The sequence below is a fragment of the Eucalyptus grandis genome, chromosome 10 (assembly GCF_016545825.1).
Source record: "Eucalyptus grandis isolate ANBG69807.140 chromosome 10, ASM1654582v1, whole genome shotgun sequence".
In the NCBI taxonomy this organism is placed as follows: Eukaryota; Viridiplantae; Streptophyta; class Magnoliopsida; order Myrtales; family Myrtaceae; genus Eucalyptus; species Eucalyptus grandis.
Window position 1 is genome coordinate 6,304,424 of NC_052621.1, and position 27,791 is coordinate 6,332,214.

The 27,791-nt window shown below is 41.1% G+C and overlaps 4 protein-coding genes across 4 annotated transcripts; 2 read left to right on the top strand and 2 right to left on the bottom strand.

The window, feature by feature from the left end:
* Positions 1-237: 237 nt before the first annotated feature.
* On the bottom strand, positions 238-6,621 carry LOC104421427 (cyclin-dependent kinase C-2). Its single transcript, XM_010033368.3, has 12 exons — positions 6,409-6,621; positions 4,013-4,094; positions 3,768-3,858; positions 3,609-3,638; positions 3,194-3,303; positions 3,037-3,109; positions 2,847-2,967; positions 2,541-2,658; positions 2,166-2,305; positions 2,010-2,067; positions 1,326-1,396; positions 238-1,198 (listed from the first exon to the last, which is right to left on the bottom strand). Exons 1-12 carry the CDS (start codon positions 6,516-6,518, stop codon positions 640-642), a joined length of 1,563 nt encoding a protein of 520 aa, XP_010031670.2. The 5' UTR covers positions 6,519-6,621; the 3' UTR covers positions 238-639.
* Positions 6,622-9,593: 2,972 nt separating this feature from the next.
* On the bottom strand, positions 9,594-12,290 carry LOC104421426 (pentatricopeptide repeat-containing protein At1g71210, mitochondrial). Its single transcript, XM_039302774.1, has 2 exons — positions 12,273-12,290; positions 9,594-12,071 (listed from the first exon to the last, which is right to left on the bottom strand). The coding sequence occupies exons 1-2, from the start codon at positions 12,288-12,290 to the stop codon at positions 9,594-9,596; spliced, it is 2,496 nt and encodes an 831-aa protein (XP_039158708.1).
* A 4,312-nt stretch (positions 12,291-16,602) lies between these two features.
* On the top strand, positions 16,603-22,732 carry LOC104421425 (uncharacterized protein At5g08430). Its single transcript, XM_010033366.3, has 10 exons — positions 16,603-16,795; positions 16,928-17,046; positions 17,928-18,004; positions 18,256-18,443; positions 19,079-19,925; positions 20,072-20,184; positions 20,698-20,757; positions 21,619-21,669; positions 21,915-21,985; positions 22,150-22,732. The coding sequence occupies exons 2-10, from the start codon at positions 16,934-16,936 to the stop codon at positions 22,313-22,315; spliced, it is 1,686 nt and encodes a 561-aa protein (XP_010031668.2). The 5' UTR covers positions 16,603-16,795; positions 16,928-16,933; the 3' UTR covers positions 22,316-22,732.
* Positions 22,733-23,154: 422 nt separating this feature from the next.
* LOC104421432 (RINT1-like protein MAG2L) lies at positions 23,155-26,574 on the top strand. Its single transcript, XM_010033376.3, has 4 exons — positions 23,155-23,714; positions 23,881-23,979; positions 24,266-24,381; positions 24,483-26,574. Exons 1-4 carry the CDS (start codon positions 23,414-23,416, stop codon positions 26,475-26,477), a joined length of 2,511 nt encoding a protein of 836 aa, XP_010031678.2. The 5' UTR covers positions 23,155-23,413; the 3' UTR covers positions 26,478-26,574.
* The last annotated feature ends 1,217 nt before the right edge of the window (positions 26,575-27,791 follow it).

Below are 27,791 nucleotides of genomic sequence, written 5' to 3' on the forward strand. Positions count from 1 at the left end.
ACAATCCTAACCATAGCTAAGTTATCAGATTCGCATTTTTTTGAAGAATCTTATCTTGTATGGTATCCAAATCCTACTCTAATTTTTGTTTAAACGCGCCGATACTGGGACCTGAAACCCTACCCTTTAACGAATCTGATTCCTGAACCAAAAGAGGCCCTGCGGATCAAACTAAGTAACAATTACTTAGGGTTTAAGAGTGCCAATTCTTCCAAAACTGCCTCACTTGTGAAGATCTAGCTCAATTGGCAATTGGATTCTGAATAATCTCACTGTCATACAAGTTTTCCTTGTTCAGATAAATGATTGTCGGAGATGCTAAAGCACACCATTGCAAGTACCATAATCCCGAAACAAGTGGGTCTGTACGCCGTCATTGAAACCGATTGGAAACCATTATTCAAGCAAAGCCTCGACAAAGCCAAGATTACAATGCTTCCACATTGATTTTACATACACGTATCAATCATGAAACAGCAATGCTGGCATTCCAACGTTCCTTTGATGGTATAGGATGTGTAGCGTAACAACTCTTGTATGTGGATCCTCTTTGCTCTTTCGCAGAAATAGTGTCATCATAAAAAACTACACTCGCAATTCAAAAACCTTTTGCCCACAATAGCAGCGACCAGTGGAAATTCACTGCTGCCAGCCGTACTGCTGATTCCGGTTACCGCCCATCATGTTTGACCCACGACCAGCACCAGACCCACCGTAAGGACCACCACCACCTTGAGGATAATTCGATGGACCAACACCATAGTTATTACCCCCGCCACCTCGAGGTCCAGCACCAGGCATTCCACTCGAACCATACGGTGGAGCTCGCCCCTGAGGAGGATATGGCCCGCTGTTGTAACCTCCACTACCTCCTTGACCACCGCGACTTGGGTGATTGTACCCACCGCCTGGGTTTCCACTGGAAGGATACCTCCCAGCTCCTCCCGATGGTCCACGGGGCTTTCCATAATGGTGCCCCGGCGGGCCTGTCGCCACGGGGGGCTGGGAACCATGCATGAGTTGGTTAGGTCCTGGCCTCATTTGTGCATGCGCTTGCCCTGACTGCTGAACAGGTGGCAGCCGGGGATGCTGAGGAGGATGCTGCAGTTTCTGGCGCTTGGCTGTTTCCTCGTGTTGCCTCTGCTGCTGGCGCTTCTTCTTCGTCTGGAACTCATGAGATGACTCATATTTAGGCAAACTGCAGCGTCAAGTTCAATGGTCAAAAAGACATATTTGAGATAGCATCAAGGTTGCCAAATGACAATTAATCTGAGAAATGGAAAAAATTGTAAACAAAAAGAAAATGAAGTTGGAGCAGAGCAGACCTCTTTGGATCACAAGGCAATGGGTCAGCCCAGAAATACTCTGCATCCAACGCATCCTTGGCAGAAATTCTCTGCACGCAACAAAAGAAAATCACAATGTTAAACACCATGTCGATTTCTGTTCACTTGCACTTCCCCAATTTTATTCTGCATATGGAAGTGCATTAACCAATTGGATGATCGGCTATAGCAGAGAAAAGAGAGTGAAAAAAACATAGAGAAGAGATAGCGGGGGACAGAGGGAAGAAAGAGATGCACACAGAGGAGCGCTGATTGGGCCTATCCGAGTATGTGGTCGGCACCAGCATTGGTAATGGTTGGCATCTATCAGGATTGGTGGCAGGGCAGCAGCTCCAATAGTGGGCACCAATGGGGAAGAGAGAGAGAGAGAGAGAGAGAGAGAGAGAGATGGTCTACCAGAGAAACAGGGGTGTACTTGAGGGTACTTTGGTCTTTTTAGCTTAGGTGTTTTGCGTGAGATGTGAATTGTAGATATCACAACCAAGGATGTTAATTGATACGAAGATGAAAAGTGAGGATGGTTTTTAAAATTTCCCCTATCAATAGTAAAGATATCAATGACAAGGCCTCTACCAAAGTGAAGAAAAGAGAGAACGACCTGGTGCATTTCATAGCCATGAGACCAATTATGAACAGAAAAACAGAAGTTGTATTCAGTATTACCTGAGAAGGATCCAGTGTTAACATTCTTTCTAGTAACTCCAAAGCATGCCGGTCAAAACTGTAAGATAAATGCAAAATTCATCAACACCCGTGAAGTCAGCTGCAGTTCCTTCAGGAAATTCCGCTGATTACTATTTGTGGCATTGAGTTACTTACTGTCTGAATACCTCCCTGAGGCGTCTCTTCATTGGCCGGGTTGGCTTGAAGTTGTTGTACCAGGGAATCTTCGAGACACCAGGCCAATTAATTTCATCCGGAGCTCCACAAAGCTCAAAAATCTTGTTCAATTGCTCTGGCTACAAAAGTTAATAAAAAAGCGCGTGATTGACAAAATATATCATCTAGCAATCAATGCAAGGGAGACGAAACTACATACAAGCAATTAAAATACTAAAACCTAGTAGAGTATATACCCAGTAGTTATCTCATCACCAAAGCTCTATTTTTCTTTTTAAGTAACTAAATACATGGTCTTCCCAGCATAACTAGAAAAAAACAAGGTAACCCAAATGACAATACACAGGATATTACCTCATCTTTTCCAGGAAAAATTGGCTTCCCATGGAGAAGTTCGGCAAAGATGCAACCCACAGACCACATATCAACAGCTGGACCATATTTTGTTGCCCCAAGCAGCAACTCCGGAGGTCTACAGGGGGAGCAATAAAAGACTAGAGTTGGATCATGTGCATGATATTGCATGCATACTCACAATACTGCATGCATGCTTTTGCACCCTACAGATTTATCAGTGCAGTGCTTGACCGAAGAAAGGTCAAAGACTACTGAAACTATTCGTCCAACAGATTTAATCCAATCCTTTTCAAGAGCACAGACCTATACCACAATGTTATAACACGGTTGGTGAGGTTTGCATTGTGATCATTTGAGAAAGATCGAGCGAGGCCAAAGTCTGCAAGCTTCAGGTTTCCCTCATTGTCAATAAGAAGATTAGACCCTGCACCACATACAAAAAATCTCAGCCACATCACTTAGAAAAAATGTAATTGATCAAAGCATTAAGTACCTTTTATATCACGATGAAGAACTTGATTGATATGACAATAATGAAGCCCTGTCAAAAGCTGTCTCATATAGCACTGTGGAAGGGCAGAAAAGGAAAGAAAATATTAGAACTGCCCATTTCTCTGTCTGTCACAAAAAGGATAATGAACATTTGATACCTTTATTTGGGGAACAGAAAATCTCATCCCTGGACGGTCGGCAAGGCCAGTTAGATCATGATCCATGTATTCAAAAACCATGTAGATGCCACCCTTATACTTGTTTCCCTCTGCAGTCCAATTTGCCCGTCTCACGTCAAACATCCAATATCCCCATTTGAGAACAAATTAAGAATGTAAAATCTAGTCCATGAGATCAGCTCTCTTTCTTTCTTCTAGTCTCATGGAACTATCTATTCTTCAAGTATGTACATAGCTGGATGCACATACATGCACAGCACAAAAAATTTCTCTCCATGCCTACATAAGAACATCCATGTTGTATGCATTAAGCATGTATCTGTCCATATACAATCTGTGAAGATTGTAATATCATACAAAGCTATACTGCAGGGCCCTGTAAAAATTTACTTGCCTGGCCTTCCTTGCTCATCTTTTTCAGGACCTGCATGGATGATAGAGATCAGTTGAAATACAAACACCAATCACGTATTAAATAAAATATTACATATCTTAGAACAGGATAGATTTACAGATGGCTAGGTCAACAGATAGCTTAATTCAATCACATTACCTGGAGAAGTCACGATTTCCTTCAGCTTTATCACATTTTCATGATGGAGTTTCTTCAAAATTTTGATCTCACGTATGGCAGTTATTGGAAACTACAGATGAAGGATAAGAAACGATCACAATCAAGACAAGATATCCAATAATCATCTCAGAGCATTTTCAACTAACAATTTCTAAATTATTAGATATCCAACTTGACCTTGTTGAAGCACCAAAAGAAACCTGAGAAAACTGGATAAGACATACCCCTTCTCTCTCATTGTCCATCCGAATCTTCTTCAGAGCCACGATTTCACCAGTTTTTTTCTCTTTAGCCATGTAAACTTGACTGCATGCATTAGGTAGGGATGAGAATCACAAAGCAAGGTTAATTTTACATTATTTTTTCTTGTAGAATATGATGTGCAGCGTCAACCGTTATATAATTACTTATAGACATTACATAAAATGCCAATACACATGTTTAGCACACTTCTCAGAGATGTTTGCAGAAGGTGCTGGTCTATTGCCATGTTGCACAGCACAGCACAGCCTAGTTGATTGAAATAGCATTCAAAGTTGTCACCAACTCTAATAATCTAATAAAATCTTAAAAAGAAACTAAGAAAAACGTTTGAGCAGACTCATAAAGTTATTTTACAACATTAACAACACAGGGAAAGTAAAAGCATGGAATTCATCAATGAACCAAATTAAGTTAATATCTGAACCATACAATGCACAAGTCAAACAATGCAGCATTACTGAGCCGAGGGAACTAGAATTGAAGAAGAAATTCATACAAGAGCCAAAAAAGAAAATGCACAAAATAAACTTAGAAAAGCACTATAAATATCGACTATTAATAGAGTCATTCTCTGGCGAGAAATTACCTCCTCTGTCACATGCCATGCGTCATACATATGCATGATCAAGGATTGTCATAAAATCAACCGTTGAGGCTAACCCTTTCATCACTGAAGTGAGGAAAAACCACACTACAGCTCCTCAATATGTCGTTTTCAATCTACAAATATGCATTTTTGTCCCCAAAATATCTTTTATAAAGGGTCATCATTCGGTCTAGTTGAATTATTTCTTCAATATCAATGTTTTTTGGCTGTGTATGAGGGGAGTTCAGCTCTATGGAATGCATGTGAAGAGCGTTTATGTGACAAGTCACATAAGGCCCCATTAGATGCAATACGGAGAGTTGGAAATTATAAATAACTGCACTCCAAATAGTAAGACACCCGATACATGATTTTGTAGATTGCCCTTGTAGTTACAATACGTTAAGAATAATTAAAGGTAACATCTTTATTATACGGAAGGAAACATGAATGCTGCTGCTTCTTGTTACACTGTACATTTTTTTTGGAATAAACTGTACACATGAGATTTGTTTCCTCTAATGATCAGTACAAAACGGTTCCCAGAATTGGCTTTAAACTCAACTATAGAAAAGTGTTTTGCAAGACTCCCATATTGTTGGTTTTGGGAAGGGCTAGATGTATGCAGCCTTCTCCTGCTATTACGGAGAGGCTATTTTACAGATTTCACCCTGTGAGCATCGTATCACAATAAAGAAACCTTATCATAACACCAAGTCTTGCTTTCTTACACACTTAAAGGAACGGGGAAAGAGAGAGAGAGAAGGGCAAAAATGAACACGGGAGGCCATTGAAAGCCAAATGAATCATCTTCATGTAACAAGGACTCAGTGAATAAGGCAATCCTTGAAAATTGAAGGGCATATTTGTGTCTTGAAAAATCAAGCCTCATATATGATACGTGGGCCTTCGAATGAGAAGAGAAGCTCGCTAAGGCACCAAACTTCCCATTTACAGGCAAAGAGAAGCACGAGATAGACTATATGCATAGGAAAGGAGAACTCCAGGCCTTTGTAAAGGAGGCTCATAGTCTACAATACAAGCTGTGATATCTTCATTAGAAAACTGTATTTGAGTCTTAAATCTTGTAGCAGAATCAACTAGGGTTGCCATTAAGTTAAGTTTTCACTGGTAGGGATTCGACTGGATTAATAAGAGAAACAGGCCGAGCTAAAGAAAATTACAACTCGAAGCAGGAGAGGAGAAAAATTAGCACATTCCATTATGGTCAAATTCCTCAATATACACAGTTACAAAAATTCTCATTCTATACAAAAGGATCTAACAAATCTCAAAACTCGCTCCGCACGACCCAGAGCTCTAAAATTTCCGGTCTTTTAATGGGAATAACCCGGACATGCATCGACTGGGAACTACACAAGACCATCCAGCCCCATCCCCATCCCCATCCCCGAAATTAAAAATAATAATTAAAAAAAGAAAATCCTGTTAAAAAAACAAAATCCTAATTTTCCAAATGGGATACTGGACAAACAGGACCGAATCGCTCATCGAGTCATCATCAGATGTATAAATAACCATGATAGAAACGATACCTACAAAAAAAAGGAAACGAAACCGACGCATGAATTCACGATATATAATCATCAAATCGAACGGCTAAACCACATGTAAACCCTAAAAGAACATGAAAATCGATCCAAGAAACTGCATGGGCAACAGATTTAGAGGACGACGGGCATAAAGAATTGGAGAGAGGAAGCAAGAGAGAGAGAGAGAGAGAGTGAAAGAACGAAAGAGCCGACGAACCCGTAAGTGCCTTCGCCGATCTGCTCGAGCTTCTCGAAGCAGTCGACGCTCCGCGATCCCCACGACGGGGACTCATTGACGTTGAGGTGGCCCGGCGCTGCTACGGCCATCTCTCTCTCTCTCTCTCTCTATCTCTCTCTCTTTCTCTCACTAGCCTGAGCAAGGTATAAACGATTTAGGTCACCCTGCCGCAGAGGAAGAGCACGGAGAAGACGGTGCCGACCCCTAACTAATACATTTGAAGGCGGTCTATTTCGCCACTGGGATTCCCACGAAATTACAATGATGCCACGGGAATTGCTGATATTTGTCCGCCTTAAGTTCTTCTTCAGTCCAATTCCTTCTTCTTTTCTTTTTTTTTCTTTTTTTTTAAACTTTGCCTAAAGAATTTTTTTAAATAATTAAAGTGCAGATAAGAGAACGATAGACGTGTAATTGTGTTTAATGGTGACAATTTACGTATAACAAAGCTTAAACGAACTTAAAACAACTTATAGATTTGAACACTCTAATTTCAAAAAAGCGCTAAGCGTAAGGTAACATAAATACTATTTATACTATAATTTAATTAATTAAGCAATTATTACTTTATTAGATTTCATTCTATATTTTGATTGATCGTTGCCCACTAAAGGGTAAAAATGATACAAGTGCGATAACTTTTGTATAGTGCTTAATTAAATGTCATTATTTTTTTTTTCTAACTACTTAAATACTATATAACTTTTCAATCAATTGCCTTTCCTTTTGTCAAAATCAATTGGTCATATGAATGCCATAACTTTTTCAAAACATTCATCACAAACGTCATGACATATGGAATAACCAGCACTTGAGTAGGGGCTCTATAAAAGTTATGGCACTCAAATAATAATTATGGCATTCGACTAAATGTTATATATAAATCATGACACTTGTGTAATTAAAAAAATTATGATATTGAAGCGAGTACCATTAAAAAGTTTTGGTATTTATAGTGTCATTTTTCCCGGCTAAAGAGGTAGCCATTAAAGGTGCGTTTGGTAACGTTTCTGTTTAAAATTGTTTAAAAATGAAATAAAAAAAGTGTTTCGTTTCCAAGTAACAATTTTTGAACAAAAACGCGTTTGGTAAATTATTCCAGAAATATAAAAAGAATAGAAACACGTTTGGTAAGTTTGTATACTTTTTTATTTCTTTTAATTTTTTAATATTTTTATTTTTATTTTCTATTTTCTTTCTTATTTTTCCTTTTTCTTTTTTTCTTTTCCTTTTTCCTTTTTTCTACTTTTTGGCCGGCCGCCGGCCTCGGCCATGGCCGGCGGCCTCACCCAGCCACCTGGCGAGGCTCGCCGCCGTTGGGCGAGCTCGACCTCGCCGGATCCGGGCGAGATCGAGCTCGCCCGCCTGGGCGTGGGAGGTCGCCCCGCCGCCGCGGCCGGCCGACGGTGACCCGAGCCACACCGTCGTCTCCCTCCACCGCATCGGCGACCGCGCTCGACGCCTCCTCGCCGCCACCGCACGGGCCGACCGCCCCTCCGCCTCACGCCCGATCGACGCATTCTGCAGGTCTCGAGCCTCCGTTCGCCACCGCCGCATTAGATCTCACCGCGCCGTGACCCACGACTTCGAGATCTGCTCGATCGTCGACCACGCGCCGGCCCACGACTCGACTCAGCCGTCCTCGCCCTCCGCCGAGACCCCACGGCCGAGCCCAAGCCACCGCAGCCGCCGCCGCCTGCCGACTCCGCGACCTGGGCCTCCGTCACCCGCTCGCAGGTGGAGACGCTCGCAGCTTGTTGTCGGCGCCGAAGAGGACGCACGATGGAAAAGCCGGATGGTCTCGAGACAAAGGCGGCCGTCGGCGCCGGAGAGTGGGAGGCACCGGAGAAGACGACGGTGGAGACGCTTGCGGGAGGAGAGGCTCGCAGAGGACTGCTCCTTTTGTTTCTTTTTGTTTCTCAATGTGTTTCGTAAATGCTAAAAACACAAATTTGTTGTTTATTTCTGCTTTCCTTTTGTTCCTGGGAACAAAAGAACAAAAGGAACAAAACGCACGCAAACGCGTTTGTTCCTTTTTCCCCTGAACAAAAAACAAATTTCTGCCTGAACAGAAATTTCTGCCTGGGAACAAACACGGTGCAAACAAACGCACCCTAAGTGCCCTTGCTCTTTCATAAAATGGTCATAATTATATGAGAGAGGTCTTTTAATTTGATCGCTACAATTAGAATAGTTTTTTTTTTTGGTAAGAACTATAATTAATTAGAATAGTTAATTTAACTATGCTATAATTAGAATAGTTAATTCTTATAGAAGGTCAAATATCCTAAAGTTTTGAAACTTTACACGATAAAAGGCCCTTGTATTAATCGATAGTTCAATTGAAATTTTGAACTACAATTTTGTCCATGGAGAAAAGATTGCAAGTCGAATTTGCGGGAAACTAAAAAGTCGTGACAGACCGACACGCAATCTTATAAGTTTTCCCTAACCTCTCCAAAAGAAACCAAACCATCAATGCTGGGATATAACTTCTTTAAAGGGACATTACCAATCTGTCAAACTTTCTCATAGCCACCAACTGAACTTGAACTTGTAAAGGAGAGCCAATTTGTGCCACATGCACAATCATGTGCTTCTCTAAAGTCAAATAGATAGCAGAATGAGTGCAACTAATCGTCGAAGTTCTTGTGCAGACTCGGTTTTTTGGCAGACACAAAGATCGCAACCCATCATAATACGCCCACTGCACTAGAGACCCGCCAAATCCGACAGTTCAAATTGTCCACGGGATCAAATTAGATGTGGCGTTGCCATCGATATCAGACTCATCAGAGCAAAGCATTAGCACAGAAATCAGAATCAAGCACAAGAAGCAAGAGGCCAAGAACTTATCTGCGAAGGAGGGAAGATGAGCAGAAGTAACTAGCTAGTAGTCAGCAATGACGTGAACATAGAAATTTTGTCAGATGCAGTTGACCATGCAGACAGCACCAGCAAGAATCAAATCAAATGTTTATTAGATCATTCGATGTGGTAAACGAGCAAAAACTTACATGTGATTCTCTCCTCCGACTAGAGCATGCCCCACGAAAAAATTGTAATGTACACGGGTCGACGTCATTTTGACATTTGACACAACCATCAGACCAAAATGCCAACCACATCATTTCTCACCAAAATTGAAGTCCTATTCTGAATGACTACAAGTAACTTGCGGCCAGTGATGACTGCCGGCCTGACAAATATCTTAAACCTCGGCGAGACGGGTACGTACAACTAATCTGCTTCACCCATCTCTTAGCCTCGGTTGCTCTTCCATGCATGAAAAGAGAATGCACTAAAATGTCATAAGTCCACAGGTTAGGTTCGAATCCCATTTTGCATATCCTGTTGGAGAACTCGATAGCACCGTCCACATCAGTCATGCACAGTTTCTTCAGTAACATGTTGTAAGTGTAAAGATTGGGCCGGAAGCAACGTTTGATCAATTCTTCTGTGTTCGCAACGTCTTCACCAGTTATATTTTCAACAGTAAATGCTCTAAGGAGTTGGCCAAGCTCTGAAATCTCAGATATCTGATCATGCTCTTTGCTTGAACGTGCCCATGCCATGTATAGCCTCGGGCTTTTCAAGGAATGAAACAAAAGCACATTGCCAGTAAAGGCCGTGACGGGGCGTTTGACGTTCTTCAAGTCAGCAATAGCATCAAATGCAGCATCATACTGCTCTTGTGAGCAGTGGAGCTGCACGAGAAGCTCATAACATTCAGCACTTGGAACCAACCCCTTTTCCTTCATCTGGCTCATGTACTCCCATGCAACATCTGCCTTTCCAATCTTGCAGAGACCAGCAATAAGGGTATTGTAAAGTTTCGTGCTAACCTTTCTCCTATGGCATATATCACTGAAAAAATTGAGAGCATCCGAAGCTTTCTCGCTCTTGAGATAACTCTGTAACATGAGAAAGTCAGCCTGCACATCAGGTTGAATGCCATTTCTCCTCATCATCTCATATACTTCTCTAGCCAGTTCAGGTCTCTTGGCATGCCCAGCTCCATCAATGAAGTTCTTATACAACTCAATGCTCGGTTCACCACGAGACAGCTGCATTTCCAGGAATCTTAGGAATTGGTTTTCCGGATTTTCCATGGAAAAAAAGCAGCGAATTACCGCCCTGAACAATGGCCTACCCACAACGTGACCCTTATCTTGCATCTCAATAAGAAGCCTGGCCGCAATATCCCCCCTACCTGAACTGTTAAAGCCATGAATCAACTTCAAGATAGCTGTTTTCCTGGTGAAACGAGCAACCTTATTGATCTCCCCATGTAATAAATAAGCTTCTTCTACCCTCTTAGCCCTACACAGGGCCAATATGAACTTCTCGTATGTGGGAAAACTAGGCATAAAATTCCGATCCAGTGCCGCGCCCACCAACTCCTTCATCTTATCAAGCTTTCCCTCACTGCACAAAGCATCTGCCAGGACGTCGAAGGTTTTTATACCCGGGAAATGACCTTGCACCATAGAGTTCTTCAAGACACGATATGCTTCGTCCGTGCTCCCGTCACCGCACAATGTATTGATCAAATAGTTGTAAGCCATCCCGTTGATGGAGAGCCCGAATTCGGCCCTCAAATCAAACAGTTGAAGGGCAACTTCCACCATTCCAGCTTTACAAAAGAAGCATAGAGCAGCATTTAGGGTGACCTTATCAGGTAGAACGTGGGCTTCCTTCATCTCCATCAGCATGTCAAACACCTCCTCGAGACGATTTTGCCTTAAAAGCTTGCATATCAACATATTATAGCGATACATATCAGGAATATATCCTTCCAAATGCTTCTTGGACTGAAAAAACTCCAAGGCTCTGTCTATTTTCCCAGCTCGGACAAGGTCTCCTAACCACACACCGTAAACACGGTCCATGGGCATGACGCCTAACTCTGCAAACTCCTCTACCAAAGCACATGCCTGCTCAAATTTCTCATTCCGGCAAAGAGCATCGACAAACGTGCACAGCAAACGCTCGCTCAAATTCTTCCCTTCGCTAGCCAACCCGCGCAAATACTCCTCCGCCTTGTCCATCTGCTTCCGCTTGCAAAAGCACTTCATCATGATCGAGTGCGTGATCTCGCTCTCGAACCCCCTCAGAGAAATCTGCTTCGCCACCATCTCGACAGCGTCAAAACAGCTCTCCTCCACCAAAGCGTTCAAGAACACGTGATATGCGAACGTATCCAAGTCCAAACCTCGAAAGCGCATTTTACCGAACAGCTGGAGTGCAAACTCGGGCTTCCCAGCGACCGCATACCCCATCACCAATGTATCGTTAAACCTAATCCGGTGGAAGTAATTCTGCATCTGACAGCTCTGGAGGAATTCGATCATCAGCGACATGAGCTTCGCGGTCGACAGGATCTTAAAAATCGCATGGAAGGTCGCGCGCGTGTGGTAGAACCCGCGCTGACGGCCCGCCCAGTCGAAGAACTTGAGGCAAGGGAGCACGCCGCCGTGCCTCCTCGTCCCGTAGTCGAGGACGTCCAGCACGAGGCGCTCAGTCAGGCGGAGGCCCAGCCGCGAGAGCGCCGAGTCGGGGGTGCCCCGGCCGTCGTCGGGGCCCGAGCCCAGGATCTCGAAGATCCGGTCGAACACGGAGTTCTTGCTGGACTGGAACCACTGCGCGAAGGAGAGCACGAGCTCCCTCGTGGTGAGGGCGGCGCCGGCCCGCTGCGGCGCGTGGAGGAGGGCGGCGGCGGCGGAGGGGGCGGCGGCGGGGGAGGCGGCGGGGGCGGCGGGGAGGCGGCGGCGGTGGCGAGGAGGGCATGGTGGTCGAGGGCGAGGGACTGGGGGGAGGAGGAGCGCCCTGGTCTTGCTCACATGTTTGAGCGAGAGCATTGTTCGATTGAGGAGCCGGCATCAGAGTCGGGAAGGAGGTCTGGCCATGGAGATTGACGGCCGAGGTGTTGCGTCGTCTGCTTCAGAGGGTGATTCTGTAGACAGGGTTTGAGCACGAGAGGGCCAGCTCCTGTTGCGGCACGGACATGGGCGTGGACAGCGATTGACCAGGTAGGCAGGCGCAGTTCAGTTCGGGAGAAGGGGGAGGAGGATTGGAGTTCTGCAGCCGGGGAGGGAGGAAGAGAAAGAAGAGGGAAGACGGACTGCGAGCTACGAATTCCACGTCAAACGACGTCGTCGGCGAGCGGACGACCTTTTCTTTTCGGTCGAAGGGCAACTCTCTCCTTCTCTTCTCTCTTTCTTCCTTCGTTTATAATTCTATTCAATGGTTTGAAAATATTTGGTGCCCTGTGGTGACATTTTTTTTCCTTTTTTATTTCTATTTCTATTCAATAGACGAATTTCGAAACAAAAAAAAACGTATTTAGTGATTATATATAAAATTTTATTCTTGGAATAAAAAAATACATTTAGTACAACTCTCGAAATTTATATTCTCAAATTATTTTATTTTATTACAAAAGTATCGGTGGATATTTAACAATTCATATTTGAATTAACTAGATTTGTGTAATGATTTAATTTATCAAAATATTCTAAAGTGGCATAAAAAAATCCAACTAAAAATTAGTCAAAAATTGATGATTAGAAATGGCAACAAAGAGCCACACTTGTTCAGAACTCAAAATAAGATGACTTTGCAATAGATCTTTTAGTATGACGTTAAACAAGTGTATGCACATTTGAGTTTTTTTAACTACAAAAAGAAGAGCAAATGTTGCGTAATAAAAGACTGAAGAGGGAGGTGATTTTAAAGGTAGTGCCCTCATTTGCACAAACCTCATCAAACCTTTAGACAAATGACACTAGAAATCCATGGAGCACAGACTTATTTGACTGCTATAAATATAAGACAAATGAATCATTTGTTTGTTAAAATAATGCAAAAGGGTTGTTCAGAGCAATCTGATTTTTTTTTTTAAAATAGAATTATAGAGGATCTTAAAGGATGTCTTTAATATAAGACAAACTCTTCTTGTAAGGGAAGAAGAGTTTTCTCTCAGTGGAGTCATCAAGTCATGGCGACCTAGCATTATCTCTAAAAGAAAACAGCTTTGAAAAATTCATGTGGTAAAACCCTAAGAGTTTAGCTAATTTCAAATCCAACTTTTATGCTAAACTAATTTTAAACTAAAATTAACACTAAAATCTAGTAAAATTAATCAAATTACAATTTATAATCTTTTTCCTAAAATCCTTTTTTTTTTGGTAAGGAAAAAAGAAATTTAGGAAAAGAATATTATAAATTAATTTTACTAGATTTTAGTGTTAATTTTTTATTCATAAAAATGGAGACTTGGATCAAGTCAAGAGATCCAGTTTAGATGTAAGTCTTGTTGAATGTTGTGTCGATTGTGTATAGACAAACATTACATAACTAAGCTTGTTTCTCTAAAATGACCTTATTTATCTTTTTGTTATCGATAACAAAAAAAAAAAATCTATTTATTATTGCTACTCAAAATCTATTCCTTATGGGCATTTTTTTATTATGGGGAATATAAAAATCAACTGACGCACATAAATAAATTTATGTTCCTTTTCTATTCATGATAATAAAAAATGATGAAGCAGAACAATAGAAATATTACCAAACGTCTCCTAAGATTGCAGATATTTCATTAAATTGAGCCAAATCTCCATTTTCTACTCGAGTGATGATGTTAACTGGGTTTTTAGCCAGAGCCAAAATGTACAAAAAAGATTTTATTGTCATTAAAAAATGTTTAAAAATTCTCTCTCGGTCAACGTAGGTTAAGTAATAGTTATACTCATAGCGAAAGTTTTATAGCGAAGTCGTCAAATGTATTGTATAAATAAAATGGAAAAAGGGCTCAATGCCCATATAGCTAATTCACCTCCGCAAATTATTGGAAAACAAAATGAAAAAGGTCTGTATCTTGACTCTTGAGGTAGTAATATTTTATATTGGTAATAAGTTTCTCGAAGATGAAAATGATCAAAAATTAGTAATTTTTTAAAAGTATCATAACTTTCCTGTCGGTTTAATTTCTGGTATATGTTAGATTAATTAATTGGTGGATCTAAGTTGGACCAGCCCGTGTAAAAAATTATTTGTTTTTCGTATAAAATTGATCAGGTCTGAGCAAACTCCATTAGATGAGTTGTGCCCGAAAATGGAATGACTTTGCTGACCATTTTGCTCTTCAAGTTAATGGGGATTGAGGAGACAGATCAAGCTGCTAAGCCTACATGGTCTATTATGAGGATTTTGAACAGACGCATTTTATCTACTTTTTGGGCTATGGATTTGTGGGAACTCCCCGATGTCAACGAGTCATTGACCTTTATCTATAGATAGATCTTGTCAGGAAGTATATTGACCCCAATACTGTTATCAATTCATAAACCGACAAGTTGCTATTTTAGACGATAAGGGAGTTACTGCATTGTGATTTTGGGTTTAAGCCTCGATGAGAGCATTCCAACAACAAAATCTTGAATGTGCTAGGGTGATGTGAACTATTGTGCCCTCCCAATTATTGTGAAAAGGTGGACAGGTCAAGGTATGTGAAAACCGACTTGAATAACTGCCTAATAACTAGAAAAATAGGCCAACAGAAATACCAAGTGCCATGATTATATCTTAATAATGTTCGTATTGTTTTGGGTGTATATTATCTCATTTTATCTCTATTTAAGATCCTAGCCGCATAGTGATCTACTTGCAGGTCATGCGTAATGAATGAAATAAGAAAACAAAGAAAATCAAAATTTTATTAGAAAGGAATATGTCGGGAATGTTAAGAAACTTTACCAGGATTTACTTGCCGAAAGACATTGGAGTTTCATTGGTGTGTTTATTTTATGGAAAATGAATAATATATAAATAATTTTTCATAAAAAATATCGCTTGTTGCTAATAATAATAAAAAAAGTCAATTGACTAATTATTTCAAATGAAACAATCGATTATTTTTAAAGAATGTTTTACAAATTATTTATTTTTCACTGAACATATTTAGTCTAAGTAAAATAATATCAGTATGATTTCCAAGTACATGAAAAACCAATTTTTATTAGCTATAGAGCTTTTTGTATTTTTTTTTTTTGCACATTTCACATATAAACCGTGACAAGTTGAATTATGTGAAAAAAATAATTTATAATTATTAGTTATATCCCAAAACCCTGATTCTGTACATTCTTACCATAATCATATTAGATTGATTTTTGTTGTTGTAAACAATCGCAAACAAATGTACTCGTGTCATATTTACTCTAGTTTGATTTTCAATTCATACCCCGTGTTGCATTTGCTCCAAATTGGTTTCGTGTAAAAAAAAAATCAATATTCTCATGTCATATCTATTCCAAAATTAGTTTTACGATATAGAAAATCTCAAATTGGCACTTTTATAATAAAAACATCTTATGAAAAAAGTGGATATTTCAAGAAAATTTCGAAACGTGAGAGAGCTCTCGAAAGGGCTCAATTTCAACTCACCTTTTTTTTTTTTTTTTGGCTTAGAGATTCATCTACATTGAATTTCCACATTGGTCCAATTGTTTGTTTCATGTCAACAATTTAACGAAAGTTAATAGAAGGTTAATTTATCGTGAGTTCACTAATTTTAAGGTTTTAGTGACTCGCAAATTATTTTGAAATTAATGTCATATCGCTTACCGATTTGATATTTGTTATGATAAAAAGTAATTTGAGATTAATACATTAACGATAGTTTGCATCGTGGATGATATGAGATTAATACATTAACGATAGTTCGCCGCCAAATTAATAAAAGGCTAATTTATTGTGAATTCACAAATTCTAAGTTTTCAGCGACTCGCAAATTATTTTGGAATTAATGTCATATCGTTTACCAATTTGGTATTTATTATGATAAAAAGTAATTTGAGATGAATACATTAACGATAGTTCGCATCGCGGATGATATCGATCGACGATCAAAAAATATTATCGTAGTTCCACCACGAGCGATAAATATCATTTTCCCGGGAAGCACCCGAAAAAGCGATTGGGACAGTAAGCCGGGCGAGCTGGGACTCAAATGACCCTTTTAACCCCCGCGACCTACAGTCCGACATTTGCCCCTCTTTTCCGTGGCAGAATATGCGCGGGCACATTCGGGATTAAAATATTTCTGTGGGGACATTTCAGGAAATGCGCCCGAGGACCCTCGCCAAGGTTCCTCCTCTGTCAGTCGCTGCTTTCCACTCTCTCTCTTCCGATCAGAAACGCCATTCAATACTCTGCAGATTCTACGATTCTACACACCACTCTCTCTCTCTCTCTCTCTATATCTCGCGTCTCCCCGTGATCGATCGCCATTGTCGCTCTCGCCGCCGCCGCCGCCGCCGAAATCCGCCGTCGCGATTCTGCGGACGCGCGCGCGTTCCTGGTGCGCCGCTGTTCCTTTTCTCCTCTTTTTTGTTTCCGTTGCTTTGTCGCGAGAGGCTGTTTTTCTCTCGGATGTCGAGGCTGCTACTTACTGACGTCGCTTGCGCGTCCTCTCTCTCTATCTGGTGAACAGGCGAGGATGACGAAGAAGAAGAAGAAGCAGGACAAGCGGAAGAGGGAGGAGCACCAGGAGTCCGACGACTGGTGCTTCGTCTGCAAGGACGGCGGCGAGCTGATTCTGTGCGACCACAAGTGAGTGCTCCTAGTTTCCCCTCCGGTTCTTGTTTGCTGCTGTGCAGGTTCGCGATTTTGGGTGATAATGCGAGTCGATCGAGAGGTATTCCGTGTGTATTGCTGCGTACGAAATATATCTTTGTGTATTCCCGTGGTCCTGGTCAAGACAATATCCTTTTCAGTTCTTTCTCGTGGAGAAATGCTGGGGATAGTCCCCGTCAATAACATACGGTGTCGATACTTCTCTTTTGTGGTGTCCCACATTCATCAGTCTTGCATGGCCTATGCGTATTCTGCCGGCCTGTGTCGTCACTGTCACTGCAAAAGTCCCTGAAAAGTGACAAATTTGCTTGCCTCCTTCATAAAAAAAGAAAATGGTTTTGTCATTTGACGCCTTTGGATTTTCTGTGGTACGACATCCTGCTGAACCGCCTTACCGACGGTGCGACGTAACCAAGACCAAAAGCAAGGTTTTTTGGGATATTTGTTTTTGTTTTTGTTTTTTGACTACGTTACCGTTTTTCTAAATCAAGTACAAAAGCAAACCCGTCTTAAAGTAAAGGACGGTACATTGCATTGTACCGTAGCACCGTGGAAGTCCTTAATTCTGGGTGCATATGAACTTTGCCATTAGCAACGAGGGTTATTATTATTGCTATTATTTTTATTTTTATTTTACAGGGTTATCATTATTCATTAGAAGGTATTTGGTTCTTCTCCTGGAGTATAAACACGTTTTAGTGTTTCTTCTCTTTTGCATAAATTCGTTAGCTTTCTCAAGCATATTTTTGTGGATCAGGAATTGGACTCTGGAGTTGTAATGGAAGGTGTCTATTTAGCAATTATTTCCTCATGGATTTATTCTGTTTCTGTGCCTCAGTGTATACTTTTTATTGCAGAGATTGCTCAAAAGTTTATCATTCTGATTGTGTAAAGGATAATTCTTTAATGAAGACTGGGCAATTCTGGACTTGTGGTAAGCCCCAAATGTTCAGTTTCAAGTTAATAAACATAACTTGGATCTGCATTTGCACAATGCTCTCCCTCTCTCCCTCTCTCTCTCTCTCCATTGTAAGCTCGTATGCAGTCACAAACTCAAGATATGGCTGAGGAGTTCCGAATTTCACAGCCTTCTTGTAACTTGCCTTGACATTACATTTCTTCTAGTGCATTGTGCAGAAAAGTTTATCATGTATATGTGGACACTGATATAAAAATGTTTTCCAGAGCGTCATTCCTGCTTCATTTGCCATAAAACCACAAGGTATTATTGCTTTTGCTGTCCAAATGCTATATGTGGACGCTGTGATAGTGCTGCTGAGTTTGTATCCGTCAGAGGAAAGGGAGGATTCTGCCACGAATGTTTGAAACTCATTCTGCTTATAGAAGAAAAAGTGGATTATGACTCTGACGGGGTATGTATTGAAGAACCACTGAACTTTATAAACTTTAGGCATTCATATGTTATGATTGTGCTCTAGATGATACACAGCAAATTGGCAGCTCCTTTGTCTTTCCTTTTTAGGCTGTACATTTTTTTTTTTCAGATCACTCTCACTCAGTCGACTATACCCAGTACACATCAACCTCTTGTCAGAGAAGGCATCTCATTTACTGAGATTGTCCAAATTCCTGTAACTCTGTAGATAGCTACAAGTGTGTGGTACAGTTGTCAACATTTCAAAGTGAACCTAGCCGCAGTTGTTGAAATAAAGCGTGGTGATGCATGTCTCTATGGAGTTTCTGTGGGAACGGATAGAGAGTCGCATGTACTACAACACTGGCGAAAAACCAGAAACTGACTTCATATTATTACAAGGTGTGATATTAGCCTAGTTGTCGGATAAATTGTAGATATTTATCTTGAGATTCTATATAGTAACTTAGGAGAAATTTAAGCTTCTAACATACGAGTGACTTGTTTGATTATCATGCCAATTCCTTAAGGCTCATTACCTCACTTTCTATATTGTTTCAGCTTGATGATCGCCTTTACATTCAAGTGAATGTGTGCATAGCCATCGTGACAACTCTCATCTGACTCTTGCAGGATAAACTTGATTTCGAAGATCGAGATACATACGAGTGTTTGTTTAAGGAATATTGGGAGATAATAAAGGAAAAGGAGGACTTGAATTTGGATCACGTCTATTCAGCAGATATTCTGATGAAGAAGGGAAAAGGGGGCAAGCATGGTTCCTTTTCAGCTGAACTTTCTGATAGTGAAGAAATATATGAATCTGTGTCTGAAAGTGATGAGGACTGTTCAAGAAAAAAATCAGCGAGAAAAGTGAAGGGTTCTATTACTATTGAATTTGAAGGGTGGGGATCAAAAACACTAATTAACTTTCTCAAGTCCATTGGTGAAGACACTTCCAAAGAGCTATCACGGTGGAACGTGGATTCTATCATCTCTAGATACATCAAAGAGAAACAACTTTTTCATCCTAAGAAAAAGAAGAAGGTTATTTGTGATGAAAGTCTGTATTCTGTATTTAGGAAGAAAACACTTCACAAAAACCAAATCTACTTTCTTCTAGAGCCACATCTTAATGAGGTTTTGGAGCTTTCAGATGAGGAAGAAAGTGATGATGCTTGTGATCTTAGTTTGCAAGAAATGAAAAGGAGCAACTCGGTTGCATGTAAGCATCAGAGAACCTCATACACTAACAGAAAACCTAGGGAAAAGGAGGTGGTTCTCAATGCTCGAGAGAGCTGTTTTGCATCTATTAATGAAGCTAATATCAAACTTATTTATCTGAGGAGGAGCTTGATCCAAGAGTTATTGAAGCAACCGGATAGTTTTGAAGGCAAACTAGTTGGAAGTTTTGTAAAAGTGAAAACAGATCCTAGGGACTATCTGCACAAGCGTCCCTACCAACTTTTGCAAGTTACAGGTGATTGCTGTGTTGATTACAGGGGCTTGGCTTTTTTAAGTATTCCAATTTGCATAGCAAAGCACTTAAAACATTTAATTGCAGATTTGTGAAAATGCTGTGATCTTATATACTGCTACGCCTTTTTCACTGTTTCATCTATGTAGGTGTAAAGAGAACCTCAACATCCGACAATCTTAATGGAGAGATTCTCCTCCAAGTACATGACATGCCATCAGATGTCAATTTACCAATGCTGTCTGATGCGGACTTAACTGAGGTACTGAACTGTTTAGAGCATAACTATTCTTGTGAATCCGGCAATATTGGTGCTTAGTTAATTCTTAATCGTGAGTCTGGGCCACCACTCCTTTTTCTTACCTTTCCTCTTTCCATTTTACCTATTTTATTATGCTTATGTGCACTGGTGGGGGGAAGCCCCAGGATGGGGTGACATTGCTTCTCAAAGTAGATTCCATCTTACCTTTGTTACCCTCCTATTATAGTGGTCCATGGCAAGGATGCTTGGGCACCAAAGTTTAGTGAGTTGATGCTTGTAGGAGGATTTCTTTACTTTTTCTGGTTTGTTGGACTGCTATTTAGACAATCTAATTACTTAAATGTCATCAATAGAATTTTAAATCTTAAACGTACCTTGAAACTGCAAGGTGGATTTGCTGTTTTGCTGGACAGTCACTGGTGCTTTCTAGCTTATTACCATCTAATCTTTTGGTTATCACTTCTCAATGATGTTTGGCTCTTCAATCATTTAACGGTGTGATCCCCTTGATAGGAGGATTGCGAGGATTTGCGGGAGAAGACGAATTCTGGCCTCCTTAAAAAGCTTACTGTGGTAAGTCTTTCCTGCTTAGGCAGCTTTTTTCCCTTAACCCTATAGTTGGAAGACCTTTAGTTTTGCACACAAGGACAAATGCCTATTGGAGCAACTGCACATGTAGAAACTCCATGGATATGGGAAGGATGCATGCAGGACTCTTTGGTTGGTGCTGGTTATCCTTCCTTGTATTCTTTTGGCTAAATCAATATAATTCGTACTTTTACCAAAAAAAAAAAAAAAAAAAAAAAAAAAAAAAAAAAAAAAAAACTTGCAAGAGTCATATTTAATGTTTGTAAACAAATCATTCTAAGTTCTGATGTTGAGTGGTGACTCAAGATGCCGAAATCTCCATAATCTAACTTGATCATACCTGTGCCTTGGCCAAAAAAAAAAGAAATAAGTGAAAGTTCAGGAATGAAAATAATAGAAAGTCATCTGTTATCTCTGGGCAATGGTTGTCTTCACCATAAAACTCAATTAGATATCCCAAAGAATCCTAACATCAGCTTTCGTGAATTTGTCAGGAATTGTATGTCATATCCTTAATGCAGAATTCAATGAAAGGGCATTATCTTCTCTTTTGGAATGCTCAAGTAAAAGTAAACTTTTGACTTGAAACAATAAACGGGCAAAAAAATGAAAAAAATGGTTGAAAAGTGAAAAGACCACTGTGAACCTTATGGAATTGGCAGGGAAATTAGGCATGGAATTGCATAATCCAATCTCGAACTTAAATAGACTTTTATATTAGAGATGTCAAGTTCTCTTTGATGAATGTGTGCTTAATTAATTCTCAAAGTCATTTTCATAGTCAAATTTTGCGCCTATATATGCAAATCGTAGATGGTTCATCTCTTGACCTGATAATATTGACAGGTTGAGCTTCGGGAGAAGGCTAAAAGTCTGCATGTAGATGTGATTAAACATGTAAGTGTTCCTCATCCAGGTCCATACTGACTACCCGTGGGAGTTGTACTGGTGCTTTCGTTCTGGAGACTGTTTTCTTCTCTCCTGTTAGTATCATGCTGCTGGACATTAATGAATCCATTCTGCCAACAAATTTTTCAGCACTTCTCTAATCATGCGTGTATGCGCAAATGAATCTACTTCAGGGATGCTGCTTTTCCTGCAGAATCAAACTTCCAAACATTAACCTTTTCTGTACATTGCAGTGGATTCAAAGTGAGCTGGCCCGGCTAGAACATGTCATTGAACAAGCAAATGAGAAGGGATGGAGAAGAGAATATCCTTTTATTTGACTAACCAGTACACGATTGCTCGCTATCAATGCCTGGTGATTTTGAGGACCCATAAATCCTCCTTTCTTTTGCCATTCTTTTCCTGATCAGTCGCTCGAGCATTCTCTGTTCTCATTTCTCTGTGTACCTTAACCTGTTTTGCTTGAACGTTGTTTCAATATTTAGAACAGAGGACACTGCTCAGGAATCCATCGGAACAGGAACGGCTAATAAAGCAAGAGCCGAAGGTAATTGCAGAGATGGTAGAGTTCGATCCTATTCCTTCCAGCTCCTCGGAGGTGGACGAAGAACAATACTTGTCTCCCGGCAGTTGATCCCCGAGGGACTGTCGACTTCTCCATGATCTTTAACTGTGTGACCTGACATGGACTTTCGATTTGCTTTAAGCTGAGGTGGACATGGAGCTTCTGTCTTGCTGTTCTCGTGGCCCGACACATTTTTTTGCCTCCATCCGCTTTTGGTCTTATAAATAGCGGCTCGGCTTTTTATATTTTTGGACGAGCGGCTCAGGTTGTACAGTGCATATTTATGTTTACCTCTCTTCATAGGCAGATTTGACTCTCTGTATTTCTTTGTTTTGTTTTCTCCAACCGGTTTGCTTTCTTCCTTCTCTTGTCCATTTCTAGCCTCACGGGCATGGGTTAAAGGAAGAGAGATCTTCATGAGGATTTTTTTGAAAGCAAAAGGCTTTATGCTGATGAGAACGCCGTTCTTATGGCTTCTTTGTCACAGTCAAGAGAGAGATATGTTTGTACTTTACATAGGATATGGAAAAAAAAATCGAAACAAAGCAAAAATATTTCGATTCCGAAAACATTGGATTGCAAAGCGAAGCAATTTGGAAAAAGCCAAGCATTCAATCTCGAATTGACCGGTTTGGCTTTGCTAAATTTGGTTTCAACCTAGAGTTGTTTCGTGTTATATTAAGTGATCCTGCTATCCATTGCAAGAGAAAATGACAACATCAATCTCCCAATTCGGGCTTAATAGATCGGTACTAAAGTTACCGACCAAAAAAAAAAAGATTGGTACTAAAGTTTTTAAAGCATTTTCGGGCCATCACGTCACCATCGAAGCATCGCCTATTTGCTTTGGAGATGCGGACATTTTTAGTCGAAGAATGCCGCTTTTTGCGCTCTGGAAATATGAACATTTTTATGCGGAGAATGCCGCTTTTTGGGGGGATACGGTCATTTCGAATTTACAAGAAGTGTCAATATTCGTTATGACTAATTTTAGTAGGACTACAGCTAGGAGATACCATTGCAATAGGTAAGAACTATATAGCTAGATTTTTCATCAGCCGAGCCCTAAGAAAAGACCCTCGTTGGCCTTTTTCCGTCCGGATTTTCGAGACTTGGGAATTTGAAATACGCTCGTTACGGTTACGGCGGACGACCTCCCATGCCGCGATGGATGCTCCCGACGCCGACGCCGACGACGCGTTCTTGCCTCCCCGCGCCGCCGAGCTCTCCCCGCAGCACGTGGCGTTCCTCGACGCGCACCTCGCGAGCCGCGGGGACCTGCCGGGGGCGGCCGGCCTCGCCGCGGAGCTGGACCGGAGGTGCACCGATCTGGACGGCGACCTCGCGGCCGTCCGGGGCCGGATCGCGAGGCTCGCCGTCTCGTGGATCTACCGCTCGCTCGGGGCCAAGTCCTTGATCCAGAGGTCGCTCGCCAAGTTGGAGAACCTCAGCGCCTGCACATCGCAATGTTGGTATTTGAATGGTTTTCTCTTTCTTTCTCGTGTGCGCGCATTTTGTTGTCTTAGGTTTGCATTTCGTCGTCTTCGGTGCGAGGTTCTGCAATGTGATTGTGGCTGGTCCGCCTTTAGCTCGATGTTTGGTTTTGAATTTTATGGTCAGTTTCGTGATTGTAGACGGTGTGCGGTCGCATGGGAGTGGAAGAACTTTCGGGGAGGAGCTTCCTCGGCTTGCGAAAGAAGTGCAGCGCATCGCGAACATTCGCGAATATGTCGGTGAGCTTTGATCCCTACTTCGAGCCGTTATGTTCAGTTGTTCATTATCTAGCGGCCGGACGCAGTTTCTGTTGATCTCGGAGTCGTGACTTTGTTGCCAATCCGTCTTTTGAGTGATTGTGAATTACTGTTATTGAGTTCTGGCATCGATGAGATTGGACTTGAGATTTTTTTTATGGGTAGTAGAACTTCTTAAGATTTAGTCGTCTCTCATCGTTACTGGGAAATGGTGTATGTCTGCTTTCTATGAAAAGCCATGACTAATTTATGGTAATAAATATTCAAGGGACTGCATTACAGCTTGAAGTGCTGGTTGGAGATCTGGAAGATTCAGTTATCTTCGTAAATCAGCAAGCGAGAAATGTCTTGTCCAAAAAAAATTCTGCTTCATCTGTTCTGATGGTAATGACCGTAGTCTTTGCCCTTACTTTTCATGGCAGTTCTTTAGATGTTAATTTTCCTGCAGGTTATGAACCTGATTTGATTCCTCCTTTTCAATTCAGGAAACTGGACAGAGTAGAGAGAAGTTGCTTCAAGCGATAAAAACCATGAATGATATCGAGGACCTAGTGATTGACATTTCGAAATCCCGACCTCAATGGTGCCATCTTTTGAAATCTGTGGATAGCAGAGTCGACAAAACTCTTGCTGTTCTTAGACCGAAAGTCATTGCAGATCATAGGTCTCTTCTTGCTTCCCTAGGATGGCCACCAAAACTTCTGACAACGGCTATGGGGGATGGAGAAGTCTCTAGCATACCGAATCCTCTACTTTTAATGCAAGGGGAGAAGAGAGAGAGTTATGCTCACAGTTTTCTATCTTTATGTGTGCTGCAACATCTGCAGACACGAAGGGAAGAGCGAAAACAGAAACTTTTGGGATTAAATGAGAATCGATCAAGGCTTTGGGCCATTGATGAGCTGGTTTCTCCCATCGGAGCACGGATGGAGTATCACTTTACTAAATGGATTCACCAGCCCGAATTGATTTTTGCTCTTGCGTTTAAAGTTACGAGGGATTTCCTGGTTGGCGTTGAAGAAGTTTTGCAGCCTCTGATAGATAAGGCCAGGTTGGTTGCCTTTAGTGCCAGAGAAGCTTGGGTTTTTTCGATGGTTCAAATGCTTTCTGGATTCCTGGTGAAAAAGGTTTTACCTCCGCTTGCTGAAAGCTACAAGGAGAAAGGTGGCAAATCAGAAGTGTCAACTTCATGGCTTAATATCATGGACCTCATCATTGCATTCGATTCACGTATGCAGTCGCTCATCCAATCCGAAACCTGTCTTTATGTGGGCTCTGATATGCTTCAATATCTGACTAGAGGAATATCAGTATTGAACATATTCTGTGAGAAGCCTGAGTGGCTCAAGATTTGGGCAAAGATTGAGTTCAAGGATGCGTGGAAGAAATTTAAAGATGAATTAAGAGATGAGAGGGCTTGGGTGCAAAGTAGCAAGCGTGGGAATGGGTTTTATCATGAAACGGAATCTGTAGATCATCTTCTTGCTACTCAAGATGATTACAAAGCTCCATTGATTGCAGATTTCGTGCTTAAAGTTGTGTGGGCAATGATTGAGAGATGTCAAAAATTTCCCTCTATTTTCTCAAGGGTGCAGTTTGTCAGATTGGCTGCTGGGAAATTCATTTGGTGCTTTCTCAAGGTCTTAATTTCACATTGCAGGATAGAAGAAATGCAGTCTGCCAATTTTGATGATAATGATGTGATTATGAGGGTTTGTGGGTCCATAAATGCCGCCAGATATGTTGAATATAAACTGCTAGAGTGGAGTGATGATGTGAATTTCTTGGACATGAACTTCTTTGAGGATATGGAGCGGCATGGAAATGTTGGCACAGGTTATAATTGCTTCTTTGGGGAAGAAACTAAAAGTTTGGCTGAGCTCGAGACCAATTGGCTGTTGGAGATAATTGCCTTTCTCCTACAACAATTTGAAATGCTAAGCTGGGATTATGTCGAGAACAGGCATAGTTTTGGGTTTGAGCAACTTGAGCAAGATAATACCCCGAGTATAGTTTCGTCGGAGACTGACTGTGTAGTCTCTGCTGATCTTGTCATAGCATTGGATGCCTTGAGAAGTCAGCTAACAAATATGAGAAGAATACTAAACCCGAAGGACTTCATGGATTTGTGGCGTAACGTCGCTGATGGGCTCGACCATTTTCTTTTTCGCAGCATTCTTATGAGCGATGTCTGTTTTTCCGCAAAAGGGATTGGTCGGTTTACAGCAGATATGAGAGCTTTATACCTTGTCTTTCAGCCGTTCTGTGCTCGGCCAGAAGCATTTTTCCCTTGTGTAAGAGATTCTCTAAGGCTTTTAAACATGAACAAGGAAGAGATAAAGCATTTGCAAGTGGCTTTATCAAATAATGAAAAACAACTAGAGTGCTTGCATGTTTGTGGAATTTCTCACTTATCTGTTGAGCAAGTTCATGAACTTTTGAGACTAGGGATGTGCAGACCTAAAACACGATTGCGGTAGTAGAAGATAGAATTTATACATTATGTTTTAGATTATGTATTGCTGCAACACATGGAAATTCACTGAAGTTCCTTGACTTATCTTTCTCCCTCTCTCATGTGTTCCTTAGCTGAAGCCTTTTTTAGAGCTTTTGACTGGTCGATTCGGTTGGCTTTGTTATAATTTGAACCAATCGTTTCATAGTACATGCGCCCTTTTGGTAACATTGACCATTTGAAATTGAGATTGATCAAGACCTACAGGCAGAAATCTGGCGATATCAGGAGGACTTTGTGAGTAAATTGCACGGGTTCATCTTGAGTTTTGCTGGAAATTACATGGATATTGTCCATCCAGAAACGGTAAACTGCGTGCTTTCAGCCCCCGCCTTATATCTTTGGTTCTAGATTTGTTTTTGGCTTCTTGTAGATTATTTCGACGCTGTTCATCAAATCAAGACACCTGACCTCGATTCAGTCCGAACCACTGAGGTTTAGACCTTAAATTCGCTTCTCAACCACCATCATTTTGCACTGATGTAGTTTCTCTCATCCAGCTCAGCTTCTTGAGTCAGTTGGATTACAAAGTAAAATAACTTAGCACATAGCCCAGCCACATTATCTTTTTAATTAATATTCCCGACTTAAAAAACGTTGTACTTTGTAGTGCATTGTTTTTCTCATGTTATGTGCAAATGATGTATTAGAAATAAAAGATCCCTCTATTAAGTAAAATTAACCAGTGTCCCTCATAAGATTTATTTTTTCAACCTGATCTAATAAGATAAAGTTGCTAGATTAATTCGAAGATTACAAAGGGTGTTGAAGTAATTATAATATATATTTTTTTAATTTAATTTCAAGAAAAAACGTAAGTTTATGATATTGGAATTAGCTAAGAAAAAGAGTATGGCTGTTCCTGCCGCGAGAGAGTAAAAGAAAGGTAAATGGCCTTAAAGTTGAATAGGTATCCAACTTAATCTCTCAAAGCAACGGTAATAGCCATTGCTGTCGAACTATTATTCTTCTTCACAGTAAAGAGAGTATTTCATTCACGGCTGCAAGCATTCCGGTGATGCCCTAGAGAGAACTTCGACCATTTCACGATAGGGCCACGGCGGTGGAAGGATGAGATATTGGCGGAGCATGTGCGGGAGCACACCAAGGGCAACTAGAGCCCCGTCAGCGGCTATGCCGGCCTCTTCTGAACCAGCAATGCTCTGCAGGATCAACCAACTCCGGCCGACCAGAAGAAGGGCACTTCTCCGATGTAGAAAAGTGGCTAGTCGTGGTCGACATTGTATCTCAGGTGATAATTTGGATTCATATGTATTCG